This window comes from Alosa sapidissima, chromosome 7, assembly GCF_018492685.1.
Source record: "Alosa sapidissima isolate fAloSap1 chromosome 7, fAloSap1.pri, whole genome shotgun sequence".
Taxonomy (NCBI): domain Eukaryota; kingdom Metazoa; phylum Chordata; class Actinopteri; order Clupeiformes; family Clupeidae; genus Alosa; species Alosa sapidissima.
The window spans coordinates 26,068,763-26,095,335 of NC_055963.1; the positions used below are offsets into that span (position 1 = coordinate 26,068,763).

General features: G+C 40.7%; 2 protein-coding genes and 1 long non-coding RNA gene across 5 annotated transcripts; 2 read left to right on the forward strand and 1 right to left on the reverse strand.

Moving 5' to 3' along the window:
- The first annotated feature begins 278 nt into the window (after positions 1-278).
- Positions 279-6,883, forward strand: smpd2a (sphingomyelin phosphodiesterase 2a). 3 transcript variants are annotated; one of them, XM_042097949.1, is made up of 11 exons: positions 279-941; positions 1,103-1,342; positions 2,590-2,686; positions 2,939-3,015; positions 3,672-3,765; positions 4,055-4,144; positions 4,318-4,400; positions 4,748-4,880; positions 5,166-5,270; positions 5,418-5,589; positions 5,800-6,883. In XM_042097949.1, exons 2-11 carry the CDS (start codon positions 1,293-1,295, stop codon positions 6,258-6,260), a joined length of 1,362 nt encoding a protein of 453 aa, XP_041953883.1. In that variant the 5' UTR covers positions 279-941; positions 1,103-1,292; the 3' UTR covers positions 6,261-6,883. The 3 variants fall into 3 exon arrangements, with proteins under 3 accessions (XP_041953883.1, XP_041953886.1, XP_041953887.1); XM_042097952.1 differs by having other exon boundaries at positions 1,127-1,342; XM_042097953.1 differs by having other exon boundaries at positions 1,189-1,342.
- On the reverse strand, positions 3,949-13,201 carry LOC121713394. The gene is made up of 2 exons (XR_006032811.1): positions 13,134-13,201; positions 3,949-4,110 (listed from the first exon to the last, which is right to left on the reverse strand). It is a non-coding gene; the product is annotated as an uncharacterized LOC121713394 (long non-coding RNA).
- Positions 8,090-25,006, forward strand: LOC121713392 (plakophilin-1). The gene is made up of 14 exons (XM_042097948.1): positions 8,090-8,389; positions 11,271-11,392; positions 13,152-13,513; positions 13,667-13,808; positions 15,282-15,489; positions 15,889-16,057; positions 17,130-17,247; positions 17,401-17,565; positions 17,941-18,114; positions 18,747-18,900; positions 19,073-19,259; positions 22,167-22,251; positions 23,459-23,568; positions 23,844-25,006. Exons 1-13 carry the CDS (start codon positions 8,215-8,217, stop codon positions 23,531-23,533), a joined length of 2,136 nt encoding a protein of 711 aa, XP_041953882.1. The 5' UTR covers positions 8,090-8,214; the 3' UTR covers positions 23,534-23,568; positions 23,844-25,006.
- Positions 25,007-26,573: the final 1,567 nt, after the last annotated feature.

Below are 26,573 nucleotides of genomic sequence, written 5' to 3' on the forward strand. Positions count from 1 at the left end.
TGCCATGTGTAATGTCTGCCAAAAAATCAATTCATACTCCACATTCCATAAAAGATGGGGCAGTATACCTCCAGAAAGTGAGTTTGTCTACCCTAGAGTAACAACCGAGACACGTGTATTGCAGTTTGGCTGGCGGTTATGGTACCAGATACTGCCTCCCATGGCCGAAACTGGTATTATGACACTTGGGCTGTGGCTAGTAATTTAGCATGCTAATTCAGGTTGATATCTCTTCAGCACTATACCTTGTCATTTTTTTAACCTACCCATCGACCCCTGGAAATATGCGCAGTTTTGCGCACGTATCCATGTAGTCCTTATTATTGTGATAAAGTTACAAAGTGAGTTCTATGCTAACGTTTAATCGATATCGCAGCATCCACAGGGCGACTGTGAATAATATGTGAAGGCCAAGGCAATAAACGTTAAATATACCAAAAATGTAAATATATTTCTAGACCATAGTGAACATTACACTACATTTCCGAATTGTGTTGGGTTAACTTTTGTGAAGTAGGCTAAGTTTCCGTAGCAAGCGCATCCTCCCAAGATGTCATGCGCTGTGCGCACTCCGCAGCACCGGCAATGAAACATAGGATGTGGATATGAGATGATGTTGGTGAAGCTGTATCCAGACAAGCACGATGCAGCTAAACCAAAACAAAAGATAAGGCTGGCAACGGTAACATGGAGATCGAATTTGGACTTTGATTGCAGCGGCGAAGGTTTACAAGGTGTCACGCGCACGGGTTGTAGCGACACTTGTTTTAGCCTCTATCCTAAATTGCGTGTCCGTCCGGTCTCGAGCATCCCTCTTACGTCAGTACTGTCCAGTAAGCGCTCTAGTGTTTTTAAGTGCACGTATATAATAGTAGGTTTCAAAGGCGAGTTCCGTTTTGTAAAATATAAGTCGTTGTATCTGGATACTTCTTACCAATAAGGTAAATCTCTTTCAGTTATTTGTCTGTTTTACAAAATTGATTATTGTCTGCCAAGGTCATAGCAGTTCTGCAGTTCTGTTGAGAAGGATTAAAAAGCTCCACCTACAAATTTGATGATGGAATGTGTGTGTGTGTGTGTTCACTCTTATCCCTGTCAGCAGGCTTATTTTGTGTGTGTGTGGGAGGGTGGGGGTGGTGGTGGGCAGGCAGGCTCTTTCCCTCCAACTGACCACTGCCGCTGCACCAGTGTCCTGGTTGTGCTGAGTGTTGTATGCAGGCAGTAGTAGCTGACTCGAGTTGGGACGTTGTTTCTTCAGCTGTGCCCTGAGTGTCCTTGAACTGTGCATCATCATGTCAGCTCAGCAGTCAGTCAGACTGCGTCTCTTTTCCCTCAATTGCTGGTAAGTGTGGTAGTTTTGGTTTTAATGCGTATATGTTGTTGTTTGTCATTCCATCTTTCTCGCTCTGTTTCTGTCTGTCCCTCTCTCTCTTCCTCCTGTCTCTTTCTTCCTCTTGTTGTCTATGTGTGTGTATGTGAGTGTGTTCCTTTGTTTTGAACGGTCATTTTAACTGTTGATATAACCGATTATTTGAAATATTTACATTCACTTATAGTGTGGTTTAATGTTTGAGCACAACAATGTATCTGCATGTTAAATGAGGCATTGAATGTCGTGTCCTAAACCTTTTGACGGGGAGGGATAGGTTGTCAGTTTTAAAGGACTTTATTATTTTCCTGATATAGCCTAGATAAAAACAGGAAGATGTAACTACACGTTTTGAGCTGAGAGCAAAACTGTGCCGCTTTAGTCAGCACTCCCTCGTCACATGATGTGAGGTCTGGGCCTCCCAGTGTGCTGATGGCTGCATTGTCAGCGCTGTGTTCTAGAACTCCGGGGAAGAGGTCAAACAATTAAACCTGGAAAACAGTGGTCTCATCCATGACAAAGCCTTAATGATGTTGTGTCATACGTGTAATGCTCTGTACTGTCAAGGCTATCAGCATTTGTTTTGACAGATAACAGATTTCGACTGTCATTGTGTTTCTCTCTGTTTATTTATTTGTTTGTTTGTATTGTGTGTGTGTGTGTGTGTGTGTGTGTGTGTGTGTGTGTGCGCGTATGTGTGTGTGTGTGTGTGTGTGTGTGTGTGTGTGTGTACAGTATTTGTGTGCATGTTCAGTACAGTGTCTGTGTAGTTTGCTGAACTAGATGTTATATTCATCCTCAGTTTGCTAAAATGTTAATAGAAGTGCCTCTAATGCCTCTAATTCAGAAGACCTTTGTTTGGATCACGGCCCCTTCTATGGCATCATAAAGTTATAATAAATAACTGGGTTCAAATGTTCAAACCTAGATTGCTGTATGTTGGATCCCATTCAAATAACCAAAACTCCTAGATATTATCCAGCCCTAAATGTAAAGTTACTGCATTTACTCGTTTGTCTCAACAGATGGTGCCTGGATTTGTGTGTGTGTGTGTGTGTGTGTGTGTGTGTGTGTGTGTGAATGATTCTATGTATGATTCTCTCTCCCTCTCTCTCTCTCCTGTCCTCTCTATCTCTACGTATGTATGTGATGTATGTATGTATAAAGAGTGTATAAAGAGTGTTTTCATACTCACACAAGCACACTCGTTTCATCCTCAGGGGAATCCGCTACCTCAGTCGTCATTGTTCTCAGCGCTACCAGATGATTGCAGAGCTGCTGGACAGAGAGCAGCATGACATTGCACTGTTACAGGAGGTAGAGCATGTCAGATCAGCACATCCCATAATGAAGTATACCCTGCAGTGTCCATTCCTCTAAAGAGTTGTCAATTAGACACAGCTAACTGCGACATTAGAGGTCTTTCACTTTGACAGCATCTGTTTGGACTGTCATGCTACAGATAAGATTTACCATGTAACCAATGAAACCATTGTCTGGTCATTGTCACCATGTCCCATGTGTGCATGTTTACCTACTAATTTCATCTTAATTTGACCTTTTTTGAAGGTGTGGAGTGAGAAAGACTACCTCTACTTAAAAAGAACGCTGGCTACCTCTCATCCTTTCACCCACTACTTCAGAAGGTATACTTTTGTTCATATAGTGTATTTGTGAGATGTGAGGTGCTGGCCCAGGCGCTCTCAAACTTCTTGAACTCTGTGGAGAGATTAATTCAGGGTAGTCAGACGTGACCTACTTCACAACGACTGTGTGAATGGAATGGAACACACACACACACACACACACACACACACACACACACACATACACACACACACAGTGTTGCTTGGTATTTACAGGCACAATAACATTGTCACTAAATACAAAACTTCAACTTTGTGTGTATGTCATGTTTCAAAATGTATATATTTTATATATAATATTATATATTAATGTATACTGTAGTTATATCTTAGTAATACTGAAATCATGTATATACTAATATGAAATAATACAAATATTTATATACTAATATGAAAATATACTAATATTTCATATTTCAATTCCATTGCTTGTTACAAGCGGATTCAGTTTTTCCTCAGCCACACTATATTTGAAATAAACAATACTTGAGTTATTTCGATAGAGATGGACTTTCCTTTGACCTACTAACACGGAGTATTATATTTAGCTCAAGCTCACAGAAACTTCTTAAAAGCAGACATACATTTCGTTTTTTTGTTTTCCTAATAGTGCTTTGGCATTGCCACATGCTTTCATTTTGTTTATTTATTTACAGTGGAGTCATTGGCAGTGGACTGGCAGTGTTTTCAAAGCACAGGATTCAGGATGCCCTGCTCTACCAATATTCTCTTAACGGCTATCCATACATGGTGAGTGCACAGTGAGGGAGGCTGCTCAATATGGACACGAATATGCTCATTTAGTGGTGAGACAGTGACCTGTGATTTACACAAATTCCTAAAGTTCCTAAACTGTTGATGATATTCTTACAACTCTGCAGCAGGCCCTGAGCCTGATGACTGAACCCAGGGAAAGACCGAAGCACACAGATAGCTTTTTCAGACTTTAATGGTTCAAACAACTAAAGTTTCGATGCACAGCTTCTTCCTCAGAGTCAACCGTTCATAAAGTCGTATGTCTCTGTCATCTGTTCCTCAGATTCACCATGGTGACTGGTTTGGAGGCAAAGCAGTGGGCCTGGTTATTCTGAATGTCTGTGGAATGAGAGCACACATCTATGTCACACATGTGAGTTACTGGATAGGTTTTCTCCTGCTATCACTCTAGTTGTTATGATACAGCAAAAGTCTAGTTAACAAAGTTAATTTCCTGTCAACACTGTTTCCTCTATGTGATTAGTTTGGGAGAGGCTGTTGCTGCCCTAATGTTCAACCATACACTGTGTGGTTCATGTATTGCAGTTGCATGCTGAGTACTGTAGGATGAACGACACCTACCTTCCCCATAGGACAGTGCAGGCTTGGGAGCTGCTCAACTTTATCCGGTAATACATCTATGTAGTAAAAATGTCCAGCACATACAGTAACATATTAGGGTACTATCAATGATTTTTTATGGTAATATATGAATTATGCTGACTAAATTTGCAGGTGAAAAAGTTCAATATTGTCTATGCAGTAGTCAATAATGCAATGCCAGTATTAAGAGTGACTTAAATAGTAAGAAGACAAACATTCAATGGTGTCAATATGTAATTGATGTTTCAGATTACAACTTTACTGTGTGGTTAAACCTTGTCTCTTTCTCTCTCTCTCTCTCTCTCTCTCTCTCTCTCTCTCTGTGTGTATCTGTGTGCGTGCGTGTTTGTGTGTATGTGTCCACTCTCTCTAGACATACATCTGCTGATGCTGACTTGGTGATTTTGGGGGGAGACTTGAACATGCACCCTCAGGACTTGGGCATGCGTCTCCTCAGGACTCATTCTGGACTCAGGGACTGCTACACGGAGACTGACACCTTTGATGTAAGTTCCTCTGCATCGTAACATTAATTTAATGTCATCAGTGCTGAATATATTGTAATTTTGAATGTGGCACAGTATAGCAACTTAGATGTATATGCCTGAAATAGCCACTTAGATGTATATGTGGTTGGCTCAAAACTTGTATGTGCTTTACATAAAAGTTTATACACAATTGGACTACTTGGTGTGCTCTGAGTACTTGTCATTTTTTATCTTGACATGTCATTTCAAAATGTAATAATTAAACTTCTTCATCTGAATCATGATCATTATTATTTCTTCCAGGGTTGTGAAGATGGCATTACACTTATCGCTGATAACACCTTTACAAAAAAGAAAGATTTGCTTCCTTTTGAGAAAGGGATCCGCATCGACTACATTCTAATGAAGGTGGTGGCCTGTGAGGAATCAAATAATCAAATAATAAATATCTTAACCTTACGCATTGTTAGCTGGTTAGCTGCATTGCATCAATAATGTTTGGTTTTGCTGTGTACGTTACTATTGAGTATATTTTCTTTATGGTTTGCTTGCCAGGGCTCAAACAGTGTCTGTGTGAAATGTGAGTCCATGTCAACCACCAAGGGTTCAGTCCCAGACAAGCCTTTCCCTTACTCTGACCACGAGTCCCTGACCTCCCAGCTACTCGTCCAGCACACTGAGGGGATGGACAGAACCAGGGAGAGGCACACCGACTCCTCAAACACAGGTAGCCTACTTTATATGGCCTTCATGAATCATTTATTAATCATGTCCATAACATACAGTATGACATTATCTGTTTTGTGAAGTGCAGGCATTTTACATATCAGGCACCAGCCGCACAAAGACACACACGCGCGCACACAAACACACACACACACACAGATGCACAAAAACACACACACACACACTGACATGTCCTCTCTCTGCTCTCCAGGTGCTCCTGTGCGCGAGCTGGTGGAGGTGGTGAGCGAGGCGCGCGGTGTTGTCAAGGAGGGCTTCCGCCAGACGGAGCGGCTGCAGCTGATGGCCATGTGCCTGCTGGCCGTGGGTCTGGCCTTCCTGCTGCTGCCCGCCACCACACTGCCCTGGCTCTCGCACCACAGCCATTGCGTGGTGTCCTACTCCCTGCTGGGCCTGCTGGGCGCGCTGGGCCTGGCCATGGTGGCTGCCGGCACTCTGCTCTACGTGCTCTTCACCGCCCAGCTCAAGGCCCTGCGTGGGACGGAGGCCAGTATGAAGCTGGCCAGCGCCAACCTCCAGGAGAGGGACGGAGGCTGTCTGACGGACGAGGGCGGTGACGAGGACGAGGCGGGGATGCTGCCGTCGACGCCGCCGCATCTGCCACGCGGAGATGCAAGACCCCAGCAGCCCACTCCACTGGACTGTGAGGAGTAACCGAACCTCATTCTCCTGCGGATCCTATGGAAGTGGTGTGGGCTTAGGCCCTGCAATGGAGAGGCTTTCACCTTCGCATGAGGGTGACGAAAATGAAGAGAGACAGATCAAGGGTGGCACCATGCACTCCACTAGCTTTATGGAATGTGTCCTCTCTCAGCCCCTTGCTTGTGCAAATGACTCCCTTTGACTCCACTGAAGTCTGTAATATACTGAAAGACAGTGACTAACACTCTTTTCTCACAAGTGTAAAATTAAACCAGTGTTACTTCCTTTAGATAGACTGTAGTGTCAAGTGAATAGTGACATTTCCATTGCATTACGTTGCAACTATAATGAGCGTGCTTTTTTGCCATTACACATCTTTTTTGTAGAAAATAATAATAAAAAATATATATTTAATTATTGCTGTCGATGGAGGGGGTGGGGGTGTAATTTTGTTACTTGTGTGCAATTCTACAGAACGTCCACTAGATGGCACCTTTTCACACAATGTGGCCCTGTGTGACCTTCCTCTGGTTGTATCCATTTGATACATGTCCAGCCATAGTTCTTATCAAATATTCAATGTAATTTCATTGTTCCTTATGCATTGCACGAAACCACTTTTCTTGACCCGCTTGTCAGAGTAGTTTAAATTGTATCACATGACAGCATTCACATCGGGACTTGATTCCAATTATCTGTTGCTCCATCATCCAGGCAATACATGGAAATAGCATTTTTTACAATCCCAACTACCCTTATCCTAGCTTACACAACAGAAAGAGATAAGGGTTTAAGTTTTGAGTGGGATCTCTTAATATTTCCTCATCCTGTAATATATTTGGTGTAGGCTGTCTGAAATAAAGTGTTACTTAAAACTTGACTCTGTGATCAACACAATGTGATCTTAGTAAAAAAAAAAGAAGATAGGCTAATGTTTTACTGGTCTTGTGAATGCATTTTAAAGCCATGGCACCGTAATTAGCTATTATGATACAGTGGCCTTGCAGAAAAGTCCAGGCTTATACAATAGGCCAAAATTAGAAAAAGGGAAACCTATTTTTTCTTCTTCTAGGAAAAAATAGGCTAACAGAAAAGTGCAGTTCACTAATCCGGGCAGTGTTTTATAGTGGCCTGAATAAAAAAGTTTGCCAACTCAAGAAAAAGTACAAGTAGGCTAAAGCTAGAGTAAGCAAGACTACAGCTTGAAGACCTATATCACTAAATGTCTGTTCATGAATGTTAGGCCTATATAAATGCCGTGGGAGAGGAATGTGTGCTGGGTTGTGCGGTAATCTGTAGATTGCTACAGTAAAATATGAATATCAGCCGTTTTATAATTATGAACCAATTTACAACCATTTGTCAGTTTGTCTTATGGACCTTATCCTCAAGTCTCAAGTCCAACATTGACCCAACTAGCCCAGACTTGGTCTTCATATTTGCAGATATTTTTTTCGCTAATGCAAACATATTTTCATGAGCTAAGTTTTTTAGTGACTTCAATCATCACTGCGGGTCAGATCCAACTGCATGTGAGTTTATGCTTATATCGGTAATGCGGGGCGCTGTGTCGCGGGTGGCTGCAGTGTCCGTGCCAAGTTCGGGTTGGGTGCCAGCGGGGACCTCGGTTCAACATGTGGGAACTTATTCACCTCATGTGTATATATATATGTATATATATATATATATATATATATATATGTGTGTGTGTGTGTGTGTGTGTGTATTATTATTATTATTAGTTATAGCATGATAACGATATGATGTTACCATAGTGAAGTTCCTACTGTATAATCTCAGAAGGGGCCACACCTACCTAACCTCAGTTCGGGCGTGGTAGAGGTGTGGTGCACACATAGCTACAGGCATTGTGGCGTAGTCTCTATCTCCTCAAGAAAAGTCAGTCGACAGTTTGTAGAATATAGGGCGTTCATTCGGTAGCGACCAGGATCATTTCGCTGAAAAAATGACGGTTGAGCCGTTGCGTTCGGCGATGTCTATGGGAAATAGCGAGGATACATCCCTCGCCCTGCCATCAGATAACAATTTACGCACAGGACAGCAACGTGTACTGGATCAAGTTCACACTATAAAGAGGAGCAAGTCGAAACAACTTAAAAATGGATCACTCTCACCCACGAGTAAGTTCATTCAGAAATATTGTACAGGCCTCAATATTATTTGTTTCTCCAATAATGAAGAATAGCCCACACAATATAAAGACTGACTGCTGTGTAGGTGAGGTGCATGTTGCGATGTTTCCCTTACTTTAGCGTGGCGAAAACCACTTCACTCCAGTGCTTCAGTGTGCAGCTTGTTATGCCTTCCAATTTCGTAATATGAAGGGCCAACATCTTTGTAGGTATGCCCTGTCCCTAGCACCAAACGCGTTTTTCAATTTTGGAAGTGTGTGCCTTAGACATGTATTTTTAACATAAATGTTGCCATTTGATTCATTGTAGGCCTACCGGAGTTAGCCTTTTTAGCTAATTTACATCCGCAGTCCCCAGGCAGGCAGGGCACTATTATCAGACAACATTTAACTAACAACAAAGACAGATCCCAAATCCTCCATCAGAATGATGCACATTATAACACACACACACACACACACACAGCTACTAGAACATGTGGGTGACAGACAATAGGCCTAATTGTACAGAGATTCTACAGACTTAATGGTTGTTTCGTTTGCCTGTCCCCAACAGGTATTTCATTTAGAAATGTTGAAAAGCATTCATAAATATCTTGGCAGCTTCTATGGAGAGAGAGGATCTGATTAGTTTAAAATAACACATTGTATTTAATTGTTGTAGTTATGTTCTTATTTATTATTATTATTATTATTATTATTACAATTTGAATTTAATATGACACCAAGATATTTAAATTCAGTGCTCAATGAATTCACCCTTAATGAGAATATGTGCATGTGGTGTCTGCGTCTTTGTTTGTGCGAACATCGCTTTTGTCTTGCTAATATTTGAGCTTAAACAGGATTGATCAAGCCATTCAGTCACACCTTCCATAGATTTAGGTAATTTCCAGTTGCTAGCTGAGCTGTTTTTGCCTGTGTGTATAAGACCATGTAAGCTGCATACAGTTGTACCTCTACTCCATGATAGTGCTGTGGAAGGTCATGAACAATAAGGGCCTAGCAAAGATCCTTGGCGTACACCCCCTGTGTACGTCATGTAACTGGAGGGGATCGTATTTCACACTGCATCCTATTTGATAAGTATGATGACATCCATGTCGGTGTTTTTGATGAGAAGTTAAAATTTGATAGTTTAGTTTAGAGATCAAGACATCATGATTTACTGTATTTGCCAAATCTACAGTGCCAACAACTCCTCCCTTCTCCAGCCACAATCTTATTTGTTCTATGAGATGCAGGTAGATAGTTTTTTGTTGGCCATGTTTGTTACTTGTATGTTTATAAGTGACATGATAGTCACACTTGGATAATTATGCTGATATGCAATTTTCAAAAAATGTTTCAGCAATTTTAGATGATAGTGAATATTATTTTGGAATGCCTATTAGGCCTATATTATTATGACCGCAGCGCTAGCGAAGGTTTAGTTAGAGTTTTTTTCTTCCGGATTTTTTAATTAATTTTTTTCCTTCAGTGAATTTCTGTCAATGATTCCCGGGACACTAAAAGACCGGGCTGCACGAAACTTCCGCATAAAGCCCCACAAGGATGACACGGAACCATTGTTTTTCGTTTTGATCCGAAGAAGGGTAGCCCGGACACAATTTTTCTCTGAATATCTCGAGAACTGTAAGGCCTTTTTCGCATGTTGGTCTCAAGGGGCCATGTCGACCCATCCCATATCCACTTGTTTGAGGTACAGCGCCGCCCACTTAAAAATGAAAAAGCAGCTATCTTTGGCTGATACTTTGCCACACTTTGCCAAGTTTTGTGTAATTCAGTTCATTGGGGGCCATATCAGTCACACACACACACACACACACACACGCACACACACACACACAGTCACACACACACACACACACACATAAACACACCCACACGCACACACACATACAGGCACACGCACACGCACACATACACACTCACACCCCATTATCCCCCACACACAAACTCACAAGCCATCCCACACACACACATAGAAGCACAAATAAACACTAAACACAACACAAATCACACACTATGCACACACTCATTCAAATACACAAAAGTAGGGGATGGAGTAGGAGATGGAAACAAATTGACAAGCGTGATTTATTTTTGCGGAGAGAATGTGTAGGACTGGGCAGCGGTCATATTTTGTGCCGCTCAGCGGTAGATCTAGTTTGTCATTGGGTATCTTCCTGGAAAACCAGGAAAGACTATGTACTTCCCAAAATGATCCACATCTTTATCCACATCCACTGCTGTACATTTAAATATTCTCCCTAGAATTAGAACTAAATAAGATTCATGCATTATCATACTGGATATGTAACCATCCCACCTCTTTGTAACATATAGCTCAGGTGGCTTTAAACACCATGTTCTTTTTTCTACACCTAACTAACTTATTCATTTATCATGTGAACAAACCTTACTGTTCTGTACTGACCCTAGGCAGATGGGTTAGGCCCTTGAGTTGTGGATCTGCTCGAGGTTTCTTCCTACATGTATCTCCAATTCTAGGGAGTTTTTCTTCGCCCCTGTTACTCATGGGCCTTCTCTGATTGTTTAACACTGTGTAAAGCGCCATGAGACATATGCAATGTTTTGGCGCTTTACTGTATATGTAAATGATATTCAATTGGAAAAAAATGGAATTACTAAGGCTATTTTAGATTTATTTGAACTGTAATAGGTCTACATCATCAAATTCATTGCATTTCTGTAATACCTCATATTCATCATTCTTAAAAAGATACAAACAATTATGGAATAGTGTGGTAGTAATATTGCTTTGATATATGCACAAGAGCTTTCTCTGCCAGTCTAAGCCTCTCTTTCTCACACCCTCCGTTTTTGCTCCACATTTCCTCATCCAGGTCCAGTGACACACATATCAGAATCAGAGCCTATATCCTTCAGGTTCTCACCTTCAGGAACCATAAATGGCAGTGTCTTTGGAAGGAGCAAATCAGTTACTGTGGGCAGCCGCAATAGAACGGTAATGACAGACAGTGCCTCTTTGAATACGTTGACCCCAGCTGTGTGGTGTGGCAAGGGCAGTATAACTGCAAGGCAGACATAAGCACAGATGTGGTTATCTGCACAGACTGTCTTTTTTCTGTTTGTTTGTTGTTAAAGGTTGTATCAGCGATAGCGGGGATACATCACTTCTGTTGATGTTCAAACAAAACAGAGAGCTAGCTCGCTACTCCCTGCCCCTCCCTCCCGTGCAATTACAGTAAAACCCTCCTAAGCGCGCATCTCGTCAGTTATTGGTTGAAACACTTTATTTTGCCTTTGAGAGGGTTGCCAACCCTTGAATGTGATAATTTATGTTTGAGCCTTTTTTGAGCCTGAAATCGCTGATACAACCTTTAATATTATATTTATATGTTTTTGAAGTTGTTTTGGACGAAAGTGTGGCAAATCTGATACCTGACATTATAAGTATCACAATTATAAGTAGTAGAGGAAAAGGTTTTCTTTTTAATTGAATAACTCAAAACTAAACTCAAGAAGTGTTAAGGCGCTTGCAGCTTGCTGTCATGTGTTTGTCTGAACTGACTGTTATTATAAGGCAGTGTTTTTTTTTTTATTTTAGAAAGCTTCTTTTCTCTTTCTTTCTCTGGATTGGTAAGGGAGGTTTAACTCATGTGTTAAGAGTGTCAATACTTCATTAACATCCAGGCTAGCTCACTAGTTCTGTAGTTCTCTTTGAGTTGTTTTGGATATTTTATATTTAATAGAATTAATAGAACTAAGTAGAATTGGTATTTAATAGAATTGGTGCATTTTTGCCTTAACCTGTCTGAAGGCAACCATGACAACCATGGCACACTTGTCTACATTATTTGATAGACACACAGTCATATATCATGAATATATTACAGTAATAAATCAAGATGCTATCATAACAGCTTTTGGTGCTTGAATGTTTTGCCATATTGGCTGGCAGGTTTGCATCTTGTGGTTCAGAGACACTTATGTGGTTCAGAATCCTTTCATGCAATCTAGCATTAATTTGTGTCTTGAATTTCACCCCAGTGCATGAGAGAAAGTTGGAATTAATGACTAACGGTATGTGTGGTCATAGATTGATACCATTTGATAGATTGTCGCAGTCTCATCAAGAAAGTGCATTGTGCAGTTTCACAGTTTTAATTTCAATTATTTGATTACATATACACACGTGGAACAGTTGTGATAATAATGATAAGTTGGGATAATTGGACAGTGCCTGGAGCTTTGGCAGAAAACATAACCAATTGTTTTAGAAATCAAAGATGTCGTAATGTTTGAGGTGTCTAGGTTGTGTTGTTTTGATAGAGTAAAGATAAATCAAATACCAATACCCAAGTATTACAGTTCCAATTACTTGGAAAACAAAATGTAAAAAGAATGATTTATGAAAAAACATTGTGGATATACCAAACTCTTAATATATTTTTTGTTTCAACTTGTTTCTATCCACGGGATATCCCTCAGTTGTTGCTTTTGTAATTCATAATTGTATAACAGAGCTAGAGAGTCATTCAGTTTGTTATACTTGTGTTACGGTATGTTATGTTATGGGCTTACTGATCCTTAGTGAGAATTGTATTCAGTCAGTGAGTTCTCACAGCGTTACTCCAGTGTTACTTTGATATCTCAAAAGTGGTTAAGGAGTGTTTCAGTCTGTGCTTCATTCTAGTTTTTCAGTGAGTAACAACAACAGCTTAGTTAATATCAAGATATCTCACCCCTGCTGACTCCTTAAGGCCATCCAGCAGAAGAGCCGCACTCTCTCTGCAAAGTCCAGGAAATCCAGCTCCAGCCAATGGGAGCAACACATCCAGTCCTCCAACTGGCCCCAATCTCCCCTGCAGACTGCAAGCAATGGTATCATGCCCAGCGTCAGTGACCCGACACTGGCCCCCACCAACCTCATGAAGCGGGCCACCGGGCAGGCCTCCACTAGGCAGGCACGGCCCAGTGCCACTGTTCACTCCATGGTCAACGAGACGACCACCAACAAGGTGATCACCACCAGCACCGTACAGCGCCACTCTGCTGTGCAGACGCCATCGAGCCCAGGCAAGGTGGAGACCAAGATATCAGTCATGGCCAAAACTAAAACTGAGTGAGTGCTGATAACGTGCCGTCAAGCTTTCATGCCATTTCACAAGGACAGTGACAAGACACTGTTGTCGTTATTTAGTCACACCATGTTCTCAACTGGCTCACACGTCTAATCCCATTTTGAAAGAGTTTCCTTTTGTGGTCTTCTGGGCAGGGTGGACCCTCTCACCACTGTGCCTGACATTACAATGAAAGAGGCGGTGGAGTATCTCTCAAAAGAAGAGGGGAATTATCAGATATGGGGAGCATCCTTCATCCAGCATAGCACCTTTACGGATGACAAGTCCAAGCACGAGGTATGGCTGGGCAGACATTAGACGCTCTGGAGTTGCATGGGCGTTTCTGTTTGCTTACTCTTGTTTGCTCATGTCATATAGTGTTTGTTACTGATAGTAAATTGCCTGGTACACTGGCCGCACAAGATTCATGTGTGCAATCAGCTTCTTTTACCTGTTTTGTTTTAATGTGCGGAAGTGTAACTTTTCAAGTGTTTAATTTTTTAGATGTTCTGCTGCCTGTCTGCATACATATAGACCACAGACATATGGACCACATACATACATAAAGACTGCATACATGTAAAAGACAACATGCATACATGTAAGACCATAGACCTACACTGACCCGCAGGCCCCTAATGACCTGCAGACCTGATGATTAAAAAAAAGAGATGCACTGAGGCATTATAAAAATATATATAACATTTCTGTGATACATAAGGTACCATATTGATGACACAAGCAATTATATTAAGAGTGTTCATGATTTCAAGTCACTGTCCATTTAATATTCTGATAGCCTGGGGAAAGAAGCTGTCCTTAAGACGTGTTGTGTGTGAGGTAATGCTCCGGTAGCGTTTACCAGAGGGGAGTAATGAAAACGCTACGAGTTGCTCGCATGTGATAAGTTACAGCCACCTGCACACACTGTTAAGAATGCTTGTTGTAAACTGCTTTGAATTAGTCGATTACCAATGCAGCTTGCTATTGAGAAACCTGAAATATGTTACTGGTGATAATATATCAAAGGATATTAATTTAAAATGTTATTATGAAAGTGCCAATTTTAGTAGGCGATGAAACTAGGGCTGCAATAATTATTCAATTAATTAGTCATTTCAATTTCATTATTAATTTCATAAACATGAATATTTTCAGCATATTCAGCTACATAAACTTGAAAATGTTCAGCTTTTTTCAACATACTACTCTATGGCAACACTAAATATCTTTGGTGTGTGGACAAAAAAGACATTTGAGGACATAATTTACATTTATTCATTGAGCAAGCTCTTTTATCCAATTGTCAATTACAGTAGACTGCAGGACCATTGCCCCAAGAGCAACTTGGGGTTAAGTGCCTTGCTCAAGGGCACAACAGTGGAAGTTGGGAATGGAACCCACCAGAACTTGTTCGGGCTACTGCATGCTAGCCCAGCTCCTTAGCCACTACACTACCACCACCCCTTAACCCTTAAAGGAGTACCGTCACACTGGTGTGACGGGAATGTTGAGAAATGAACGTTCTAAAGAATATCTGGGTTCATTGAATTCAACATAGAATTTTAGAACCTTCAATTGTTGCGGAACTTAGAACGTTCAAAAACCTACACCTTTAAGGGTTAATAATCACGGGCTTTGGGAAATAGTGATCAACTTTTGATAGATATGACCTAACTGATCTAACGTGATTGCTGTTAAGCAAATGTTTTGCTTGCATGTCTCTGTGTGTGTGCGTGTGTGTGTGTGTGTATGTATATATTATATCAGGTCCTGCAGCTTGGAGGGATACCTCCTCTGGTGGCTCTGCTGCGGCACTCCAACTCTCAGGTGAAGCAGACTGTGGCCGCTGCACTGAGGAACCTGGTGTTCAAGAACAGCAACAACAAGCTGGAAGTGGTCCGCTGCGAAGGCATTGAAGAGGCTCTGACCCTACTCAAGGAGACAAACTCTGCCTTCACTCAGAAACAGCTAACAGGTGTGGAGCGTTTTCAGTCATTTACTGGTTTAAGTCTGTGGCCATGCGAAAAAAAAACATTTGTGACTTGTAAATCCAAAGACCGGCATATCAAAATGTAACTTTTTAAACCAAAAACAATTAATTTACATTTTTTTTGGTTAGTTACTGCAAAACAGAGAACAGATACACCACAAAGTGCATAGTTTATTATAAATGGAAAATGATTCATTATTCATTTATGATATTAATGCTAAAAGCTAGATACTAAATGTGTCGATAATAATGATGGTGGTGAGCTATACATGATCTCTAGAAATGGCCTCCCCTAAAATGATTGCAGCTTCAGGCTCTTTAAATAGGAATGATATAATCAGCCAGATTGGTTAGGTTAATATATATGCTCTCTCGGTTGCCCAGGCCTTCTGTGGAACCTGTCATCAGCAGACGCGCTGAAGCCCACTCTCATCAAATCAGCACTCCCGGTTCTGACAGAGACCATTGTGGTGCCCTACACGTGCTGGTCAGAAACCAGCGCCAGTAACTATGGCGACCCAGAGGTGTTCCACAGTGCCACCGGCTGCATGCGGTAAGGGCGGCGAACACACCTTTCGCTGAGTCTGAATCATGTGGTACTGATAAAAGGCTATACTGCACTGATACTCGAGAATCTGTCACACTGCCTTGGATACTGTCTATGTGGTGTATACAAAAGCCCTGGAGGGAGAATGTTTTACATTAAAGAAATAAGTATCAAAATCAGTCATTATAAGATGCCACAGGATGCAAGACATTTCTGACATGTCTGCCATTATGAAATGATAGAAAGTGCTTACCAAAGCGGTGGAGGTTCATAACTTTCTTCATCATTCATTTTCAGAAATTAGTTCAGAAAGTAACACCTAAAACAGGGAATGATCCTTGTGCATAGAAAGCAGCTTCTTCCTCACTCATTTATGGTTATTCACTATTCCTACTCTGAACTTATACCATAGACATACATTGATTTAGGCTATATTGTTTATTCAGTAGAAACCACAGTGAAATGTCACTGGAGGTTTTCTAAGAAAAAAAGTGTGATTTTACTGCCTCAATGACTAAGTGTTACATTCCTAACTAACATTCCTGACTAAGTGTTGAACATTCCCCCCCTGCCCCCCAGGCAGCAAACAATGAGGAGAACAGTATCAAAATTTAACAGAGCAGGGCATGTTTACACTTGGTTCTACAATGCATGTTTGGTGATCTGATCTCAAATGGATGCTAAATACAAGTATAAAGGAACCCCCCCAGATGCATTGTGATCCAGTCCCTAAAAACACCTATTGAGGTGCTTTGGGATGCATTTGGCCTCCTACATCTTGTAAAATAAACTCTTATGTGTCCTGATGCGTCCCCAACAATGAGAGTCCTAATGTCATGAAGGCAGTGAGGAAGTCTTAACCCAAGTGATCAGCAAGTGGCTATACACCTGTATAAGCGGTTTATATAATGGTTTCGGCTGTCCACCTGTCAGAACATCATCCAAAAACCAAGTGTGAGCACGCCCACAGAGAGTCAGCTTCAGAGAAAAAGTAATGACACAGAATGTTGTTATATCTGCAATATCCATGATAACAATCATGTGTGGTGACTAAGCCGGGGTTTAATCTTCTCAACAGCAACTTGAGCTGTGCCAGTAAGAGGGAGAGGCAGGCAATGCGGGACTGCAACGGACTTATCGACGCCCTCGTCTCATATGTACAGTCCTGTGTGACTATAGACAATGCAGATGAAATGGTAATTCGCTGGCATAAACGGCTATGTAATAAAAACTTGAAAATGTTTAAACTAGCATCATATCACCGTTTCTCGTAAAATCAAAAGTGTACACCTGTGAAGTTATATTGCTTGCTGACTGGTACTCATTTCCATAATGTTTTGTCCTTACAGTCGGTGGAGAATTGCGTGTGCATTCTGCACAATTTGACATACCAGCTAGAGACAGAGGCCCCAGAACAGTTCACTAAGTACAACGGATTCTCTGAAACGAGAGCCGATGCCAACAAAAAGTCAACAACTATGGGTTGCTTCAGTCCTAAAAGCAAAAAGATACAGGTAACATACAGTTAGATCTTTATTGCCCATTTGTCTGCCTGTAGGCATTATTCTACAAATAAATTTGAAGTACCGGTACTGGCTATTTGTGGATTATGAAAGAATAAATTATCTCATTTGTCTCAATCTCAGCTGTCAGCCTTTATTGTATACTGTCAAAATGTAGAGAATATCTGCATTAGACACTAATATCATTTTATGATAAAGGCAACATAGGTTGTCATATTCTTCACATCAATGGTGAATACTCTTGATCAGTTTTATTTGTTAGTTACAGTATATTATTATATTTGTTTAGTTATATGTATTTGTCAGTCATATTAGCCCCATTTACACTCACAAGTGTATTCTAACTGTACTGATCCATCTTGACAGAACACCTTTAACTTTCCATGGATGGAGGAGGAGAGTGACCCAAAAGGTCTGAGTTTGCTCCACCACTCCAAGACCATCCAGACGTATCTGTCCCTGTTGGGCTCCAGTCAGAAAGAGGCTACACTGGAGGCCGCCTGTGGTGCACTGCAAAACCTCACCGCCAACAATAGCCCTGTAAGGCTTGCTGGAGAGGAAATAAATCCAAGTGTTATAAATCGCCCTGCTTGTTTCTATTCAGACTTTGCTGGTCACACCCTGTGCTTGTGACAATAGGTTAAATGTGACCTGGAGGCTACCAGAAAGAGCTTGTCCTTGATTTGTGAACTAATAATAATGATAATGATAATACTCCCAGGCGTTGCTAACTAGAATAGTGTGTTATTTTTGAACCGAGGCATCATGGTTTCTAAAACCTGAAAATGGCCAGTGAACCTTGTAGTTAGTTTTTGTTCCCATGAAGTTACACTCCAAGTGAGAAGCAGACATGAGTCAGTTTACACAGCCTACGTGTCTGACGTGACTTTCACGTATGCCCTAAAAATACAACTGTGCAAAAATGTGCTCTTGTCTCCTTTTAACGGGAACAATATTCACGTAAAATGTTGAAATGAATCAAATTGTTGCTTTGATTCCTAATGGAATCCAGATGGACGTCTGAAAAATGGTGTATCTGAAAAAAAATGGTCATCTGGTGTGAATTAAATTGATGAATGCTTCAATCACTGTGATTTGACTTTTTAAATGTATTCAAACTGTTATGAATATGTTGAAGTTTGAATAACAACAGTAGTTATGGATTTGTTCAGGTGTCCAGCCTCATGAGTCAAACCATTGTACAGAAGCTGAACGGCTTGCCGATGGTCTCCCCTTCCCTCCAGTCCCCTAACCTCAGCCTGCAGAAGACCGCCATGTCCCTGACTGGCAACCTCAGCAGAACCACATCGCTACAGAGCAGTATGGGTAAAGGCAGCTAATTCAAATCAGTCAATTGTCTATCAATACATGCATGTTAGTTGCTATGTGTGAGTATAGTTATATAAATCTCAACATGTTTGTCTTGGTGTGTGGCTGTACGTGTGTGTGTGTGTGTGTGTGTGTGTGTGCGTGTGTGTGTGTGTGTATGTGTATTCAGTGCGGCATATCCTTCCCCAGCTCGCCGTGCTCCTGTCAGCTGGCCCTAAAGAAATGGGCAACTGTGACGACACAGTGGCGACTGCGTGCAACACCGTGCGCACACTTCTGATGTCCGAGCCTGATGTGGGCAAGAAGGTGGTGACCAGTACCATGGTGGAATCTCTCAGTGAGCTGAGTGAGAACAGGTAAGACCACTGAACTAAACCTGAAGAGTCTTTTCATCTGTGTAGTGACCAAGCTGATCTCCATCTCTCCATGCTGATGTTTGTTGTTGTTGTTTTTTACATGTTTGTTGTGAAATGTGGCCTCCCAGACAGACACTCACAGATAGAAGGTGTTGATAATAGGGCAGTATAAGTATATAAGTATATATACTCTTTTGATCCCTCTTTTGAAATTTGGTCTCTGCATTTATCCCAATCCGTGAATTAGTGAAACACACTCATGGTATGGATAATTGCCGTCTATGGGGACTATGGGAAATGGGGAATTCGGTAAAGGTTGTTCTCTAAGTCTACTCCCATTAAGATGCTAGGACTGGAAACACTCTTCAGTGGTGAATAGGGCCAGACCCTATTCACAAGGTGAATGAGTATTGGTGAAACCAGACTAGTCTAACGCTCCATCATAGACTTGATTACTGGAAGAATTTAACAAAGTTCCATAAAATCTTTTTTTCTTTTTTAAAGTATATTTTTTTGGCCTTTTATGCCTTTAATTTACAGGACAGTAGAGAATGACAGGAAGCGAGTGGGAGAGAAAGTCGGGGTGGGATCCGGAAAGGACCACGGGGCGGGAATCAAACCCGGGTCGCCGGCGTACGGTGCAGGTGCCCCAGCCAGCCGCGCCACGGCTGGGGCCAAAGTTCCATAAATTCTTTACAAGTGCATGAAAGTCTGGATATTTGAAAAAGCCATTTGTTTGTTCTTGGGTTTGAATAATTCCAGCGTCTGGAAAAATCCTCTCGATCCGCTAGCTATCTACTGAGTACACTGTAAATAAACACCTGGTCTTCTTCCATGAAGAGGAAACAAACAGGGGGCAGCCTGTCCCCTAGATAATAAAAAAAAACACTGTGTGGAGGGGTAAGCTACCTCTCTGGTGTGTTTTGTTTGGTCTTTGGTTCAAATATAATCCACCTGAGAGATAAAAAAAAAAAATTGGGGGCCAAGCACCGAAGCTGCGAGGACCTCATTGTGTTTCTACGTTTTCCTATTATTATTATTATATGCAATGGGAGTCTATGGGAGTCTTTTTACCATAGAACCGTATGGTAAAAAGCTGGGAAATTTGGCACACTGATTGGGGACAGTCCCATGATTCATGTCACCAAGTTTCATGTCGGCAACTCGACCCTCTAGCGCCACCAACAGGCTCATATCTCAGCAACCCTTGCATGTATCAAAACCAAACTTGGTACATTGACTCATGACCCCATCAGGAGGACCCTCAAGAACCTGGTGACCTTTGACCTCTAGGGGGCGCTGTAATTCACAAACATGCCTTTTGGCCTGTAGCTGCTGCTGTGCTTAGAATTAAATTGTACTAGTGGTGTCTGGTAATACTGTGAAAGGTCCTTAGGTCAACTGAGGGCAACTTGTCACATCAATATAATTTATTCGGCCGCCATATTTGATTTGATCAAAAACACCAACAATTTCGCACAGGTCACACATTTCATCTGATCTTCACCAAAATTGGCACAGACCATCTTCAGACCATGCCTTGTCACTTCATTTATTTCTGTAACAATTGATAGAAGCGTTCGCCCGTCACATCCAATCGAAATTTGTGGCAAAGCCGCCAAACAGGAAGTGAGCTCAAATCTCAGCAATCGTTGCATGTATCAAAACCAAACTTGGTACATGGACTCATGACCCCATCAGGTGAATGCCGAAGAAATTTTGTGACCTTTGACCTCTAGGGTCACTGCAATTAGCAAAAATGCATTTTGCCTTGTAACTTTTGACGTGCTAGACGTGAAACTTGCTTTGACAGCTTATGGCCATACGTCTGATTGCAGCATTGAGCTAACAGCATTTCGTTGCCATGGTTACTCCGGCCTATCTGCTTGGCCCCCTCATTGCTGCTTGCAGCTATATTTGAATTTGAGTTTGAAAAGGCATGGCGTACAGTACATGTTATAATGATTTAAAATGGAATCCCTTAAATGTATCTATGTAACTGTATTCTGAAAAAAAAACACTTAAATAGTAACTGTATTCAAATACTTAAATTCTCCTTATTCATATTTTGTATTTTAAATACGTAATCTGTCAAAAACTCCAGGCACACTCAGGTGAGAGAAAATACTGCAGGTTTATTCACAGGGCAAATTCCTAATCTAAATTACTGGCAACAGCACATTCCAGTTCTCTAGGGGAAGGCCCTTCTTATACATGTTAGTTACATTGTTGTAATACAAATCACATGGGTCCTTCTTACTTGAACATACAATGGTCTTTTCTAAAACTCCTCATACATGCAGAAATACAACAATACATGAATACTTCTCAGACATAGCATGTGATTCTCACGCCAAGCCACGTGGCTACTTCAAGGAAGAAAGATAATAGGTCAATACAATACATATTTATCCTTCAGCATTTTGTTTTCATAGTATGCTCCCTCACAGGATATTCCTAATATTACTGCCTCAGGCAGAATACCCCTAACTCGTGAAAAAAGGGGTTGCATGACCTTTATTACAAAGTTGATGCATAGAATCGAATTTGACAGAAAAGCATACACATAATGTAGATTAGTATTTGCTTCTAGTACATATAAACTTATTAGTAACCACTTCTATTGCATAAGATTTTGTTGTTGTTGTTTTAGTAATCCAAACTTTCTACCACATGACACAACCCTGGATACTATCAGTCTCTGGTTACACTGATTATGTGAACATTTTGATAGTCACGTTTACTATCCCAAGTACATGTATGTTAATTGAAACAGTACAATAAAGCTGTATCAGTGTATTGATACTGAAATGTTGATTATGCTGATTGCATTACAGTATACATATCACATTAGCATTTTGTTTGTATTTAAATTAAGCATTAATTAATGCGCTGTCTCCTAAACAGTAAGTTCCCAAAGGCTAGCAAGGCTGCAGCCATTCTGCTGTACAGGTTGTGGGATGAGAAGGAAATCCAGAGCGTCCTGAAGAAAGTAAGCACACCAACAGCTCTCAGTCCACCCATTATGATTAACAGTCTGCCACTCTGATGACTCATATCACTACTAAACCACCGTAGACATACTAAAAAGCAGAATATGTGCTAAACAAATATACTTTGTATGCTAATATCAAACTTGTCTGTAGCTTCTGTAATCCTCCCGCCCCTAAATTGTTTGTGTTTTGCGCTGTTTTGTGGACTGTTAGATTGCCAGATTCTTTTCAGGACCATGTTCAGTGCAGATAGACAAACAAACAGTCAGGGGAAGATGGAAGAGAGAAGGGCGGGGATTGGTGTGGTGCAGACATGTCTGTGTCTGTCAGTAAAGTGTTCCTCTTCTTTTCTGAGAACTATCTGCCCTTTATTTAAAGAGTGACAGACACACACAAACACACACACACAGAGACAGACACACACAGACAGACACACACACAGACAGACAGAGACGCACCTTGACTCAGTCACACTGCACCTCTTTCACTTTTTCCTCAATGTGAAGGCATAGTCCCACGCACCGGAATTCCATACAGTACAAGGAGACACATGCACATATATGCTGACACAGACACACTTGCATGCCCACATACATGTGCTTACCCAGACCCTAACACAAAAACATGATGCATGACAACTAAGTGTTTCTCCATGCTGTCTCTCTCGCTCTACACGTGCGCACACACACACACACACACACACACACACACACACACCCCACACAGGTATAATACACAGATTTTCTGTACTGCCACACCCTCCCTGGAAGCAATGAAACAGAATTAAAGAGGAATCCAGAGAGGTGAGTTTTGATTTAGGGCAGTGATAGCAGAAAGAGAGAGAGAGAAAAGAAAAGAAAATGCAGAGAGAGCCATGCAGCCTTCTTTCTTTCTCAAACCTTGTCACATTATCATTTCCCATTATATACCTGGATTTAATTACCCGCATTTCCTTTACCTGCTACAGTATGGTGCATTGTAAGGTAATTAACTTGGCTAATGGAGATAAGATCATGGTGCAGAATGCGGATATGACACATATGTAAAATTTCAGACATAGTAGTAGCATGAACTGCAAATCTAGAGTTCCAATCCCCATATGATGACAAAGATTGTCATCAGGTTTCACTCCATCCATCACAAATGCACTATGACAAATAAAACATCATGCTGTAAATCGTCTGTTATTTTATTTATGTTCAACAGCAAGGGATGAACAAGAACACATTTGTGAACGAAGTCACAACGGCTGCCCACAAGTCAATACAGGTTATTGATTGATGACATGGACAAAGGATCCCACTAGACCATAAATGGTAGGTGTTGTTATTTCAAACCTGATTGAAAAAAACAGTGGTACTAATGGATACTAGAGACACCATTACCAGATCAAATGTAGGTACTTTCTGTAACCAATGTTTTATCAACCTGGTGAATGTTGTCAGTTTTTCCCTGGGGAATACTGTATGTAGTATCACTTGGGCTGGTAGTACAATTACTACTTACTGTGTGTTTAATTACTATGAGGAAGAGAAACAGTCACTAGAGACTGTCTGAACTTTGATACTCATTTATGGCCCCCTCTGTGCAGGTGGAGACTTGTGTGCTTTGGAATAGCACACACCCGTAGAAGATTCTATCCTCTCTATTTTGGAATGATTGTGCTTATGTTATGTAGAGGATCCTGTCACCTCTAAAACACGAACCACCAGAGAACTCTTTTTGTTCTGGCAAGAGACCTGCAATTCATTTTGGATTTTTTTTTTCATTACATCTGCTATAATCCATCCATTGTCATGGACACCTTCATGTCAGCATTGCCACTTCCTCCTACATGGATATATGGAAAGATAGTCTGTGAACAAGAAGAAATTACAGTAAAAAAGAATAAACCATATATTTTATTCCGTAGAACAGTGATGACACAAGTCTATAAGTCTGCCATGCTTTTTGTGTGTATCTCAGGAGGAGTCGGGGAAAGCTGCCCTTCAGGTTCAGATCTAGGGATGCTATTAGCTATATGTACACTTCTTGTTATCTTCTAGGAATACTAATCCAGCCCTTTCCTTAAATGTAAAGATGTCTTGTTCATTGACTGTATTGTTTCTTCACAGCATCTACCTTGATGTTACCTGGCATTCAAGTATCAAAACATGTTTCAAAAAATGCATATCCATATGTACAGTAACACTTTCTATGAACACAGTATCCATTATGAATACATTCATTAAGGGTTATAACACACTCATATAGCCTGATAATAATTGACATAAGTCTAAAGACTGGCTTTATGATACTTCAGGTTGTAAGGGATTATTCTACAACGATGCAATGTCTTATGAGTGCAGTCATAACTATTTTTGGATCGTTATACAGTATAGTGGTTATATATTTTGTCAATCATCATGAAACGTAAATACTTTATAACCCTGTATGTATGAATGTGTTTATCTGCATAATGGTTATTGAGTTTATATAAATATTAACATTAATAGATGGTTTTCAGCATACTGGTATCAGCTTATTCTGGGTTGTGGCGCTTGCACAGAAAATATTACAAACCTTGTCTTAGTAGCTCACTGTATTAGTTGATAAATTAGCACTTATTGTTGCATTATATTCATTCATTCATTACACGCAAAATCGTATCTAATCTTTTTTTTTTGGAAATGTTACTATTTATGCCAAAGATTGAATGTAAAACAATGCCTTGTGCAGTATTGTATAAGTATATATACTCTTTTGATCCCGTGAGGGAAATTTGGTATCTGTATTTATCCCAATCCGTGAATTAGTGAAACACACTGCACACACTAATCCTGGCGCAGTGAGCTGCCTGCAACAACAGCGGCGCTCGGGGAGCAGTGATAGGTTAGGTGCTTTGCTCAAGGGCACTTCAGTTGTGGCCTACCGGTCGGGGTTCGAACCGGCAACCCTCCGGTTACAAGTCCAAAGCGCTAACCAGTAGGCCACGGCTGCCATCAGTGAAAGCTGGGAATCAAACCCCCTACTTTTCAGGCTACTGCATGCTAGTCCAGCTCCTTATCCACTACACTACCTTGGTATGTCTCCTATCTAATATTGGTATTGTTCAAATGTAAAACAAGAGCTATACTTCCCATAAGATTATTAAGCATGGTTTTAATGCAATGGACAGATAAAATGTTGAAATGATTTTAATTAATTTGTTCTCTTTGATAATAAATGTTTGCAGTGCTTACTCATTCACTATGTTCACCTCTGTGGTATAAGACACACTACCAAATAAAGAGCTGACAATTATATCACTTATCACCTATCCTGGCTGATACCAAACCAGTTCACAATGGAGAATGGGTCTGAACCCTCTCAGTTCACTTTGAATTTCAAAGGGGCATCACCAGCATTGAAATTCAACTTAAGTTAGTACATTACTCTTTCAGACGTACAGCAAATACATTCTTGAAAACAAATGTTTTAAATGCAGTTGTTTGCTCAATTACAAAATTATAAACAATACATGTAGCAGTGCCAACTATCCTCTTCTGTCTGTCATTGTATACATCCCGTTGACCCATGCCAGATAAGCAGTTGTGATTAGTTCCAGGGATTTCTGTGATTTCCAAAATGGGAGAATGGCTCAAATGCATTCTCAGATCTCTATGCTGTTTCTGTTTACTCAGGTAGGCCATTTCAGCTGTGTTTTACTGGCATAACTTCAACCTCTAGGACAAACAGAATGTGCTCAATTATTTACTTTTTACGGTAATGAGTCTAATTTCTGATGTGTTAGCTTTATGAGTACAGTACAGTGGCATATAGGGTCTTCTATATAACATAACATTCTTCCCACAGATTTCTCTTGTGTATCTTAGGAAGTAGACTTGCAGAGCTTGTCCTTAAAAAATGTCTGAAGAGTTATTTACTAGGTGTGGTAACATTCTAGCATTTGTTATACAATGTAAATGTCTCATGACAGAATGAATGACAGTTGCTGAGGATTTGTAGAATGTACATACCGGTATGTAGGGCTATGATCTGAAACTGAGAGGGCAATGTATTCAGCTATGATGAATCTCTGATGCAGTGCTGTTTGGCACAGCTGATTTTACAGTAACAGCAATGATGACATGAAGTCAGTAGATCAATCTAATTATAGACGGGGCAAAACCTAGTGCAATCCGATAATGGTCACTACCAAACTTTTCTCTTTTGATGTTATAGTACTTTTTTGTGTATAATCCATTTCTGCTTGGGACATTTTTGTAACTTACATAGTTAATGAGATATTTTTTTTATTGGAATAAATTAGAGGATATAAATATATAACAAAGACATGTAC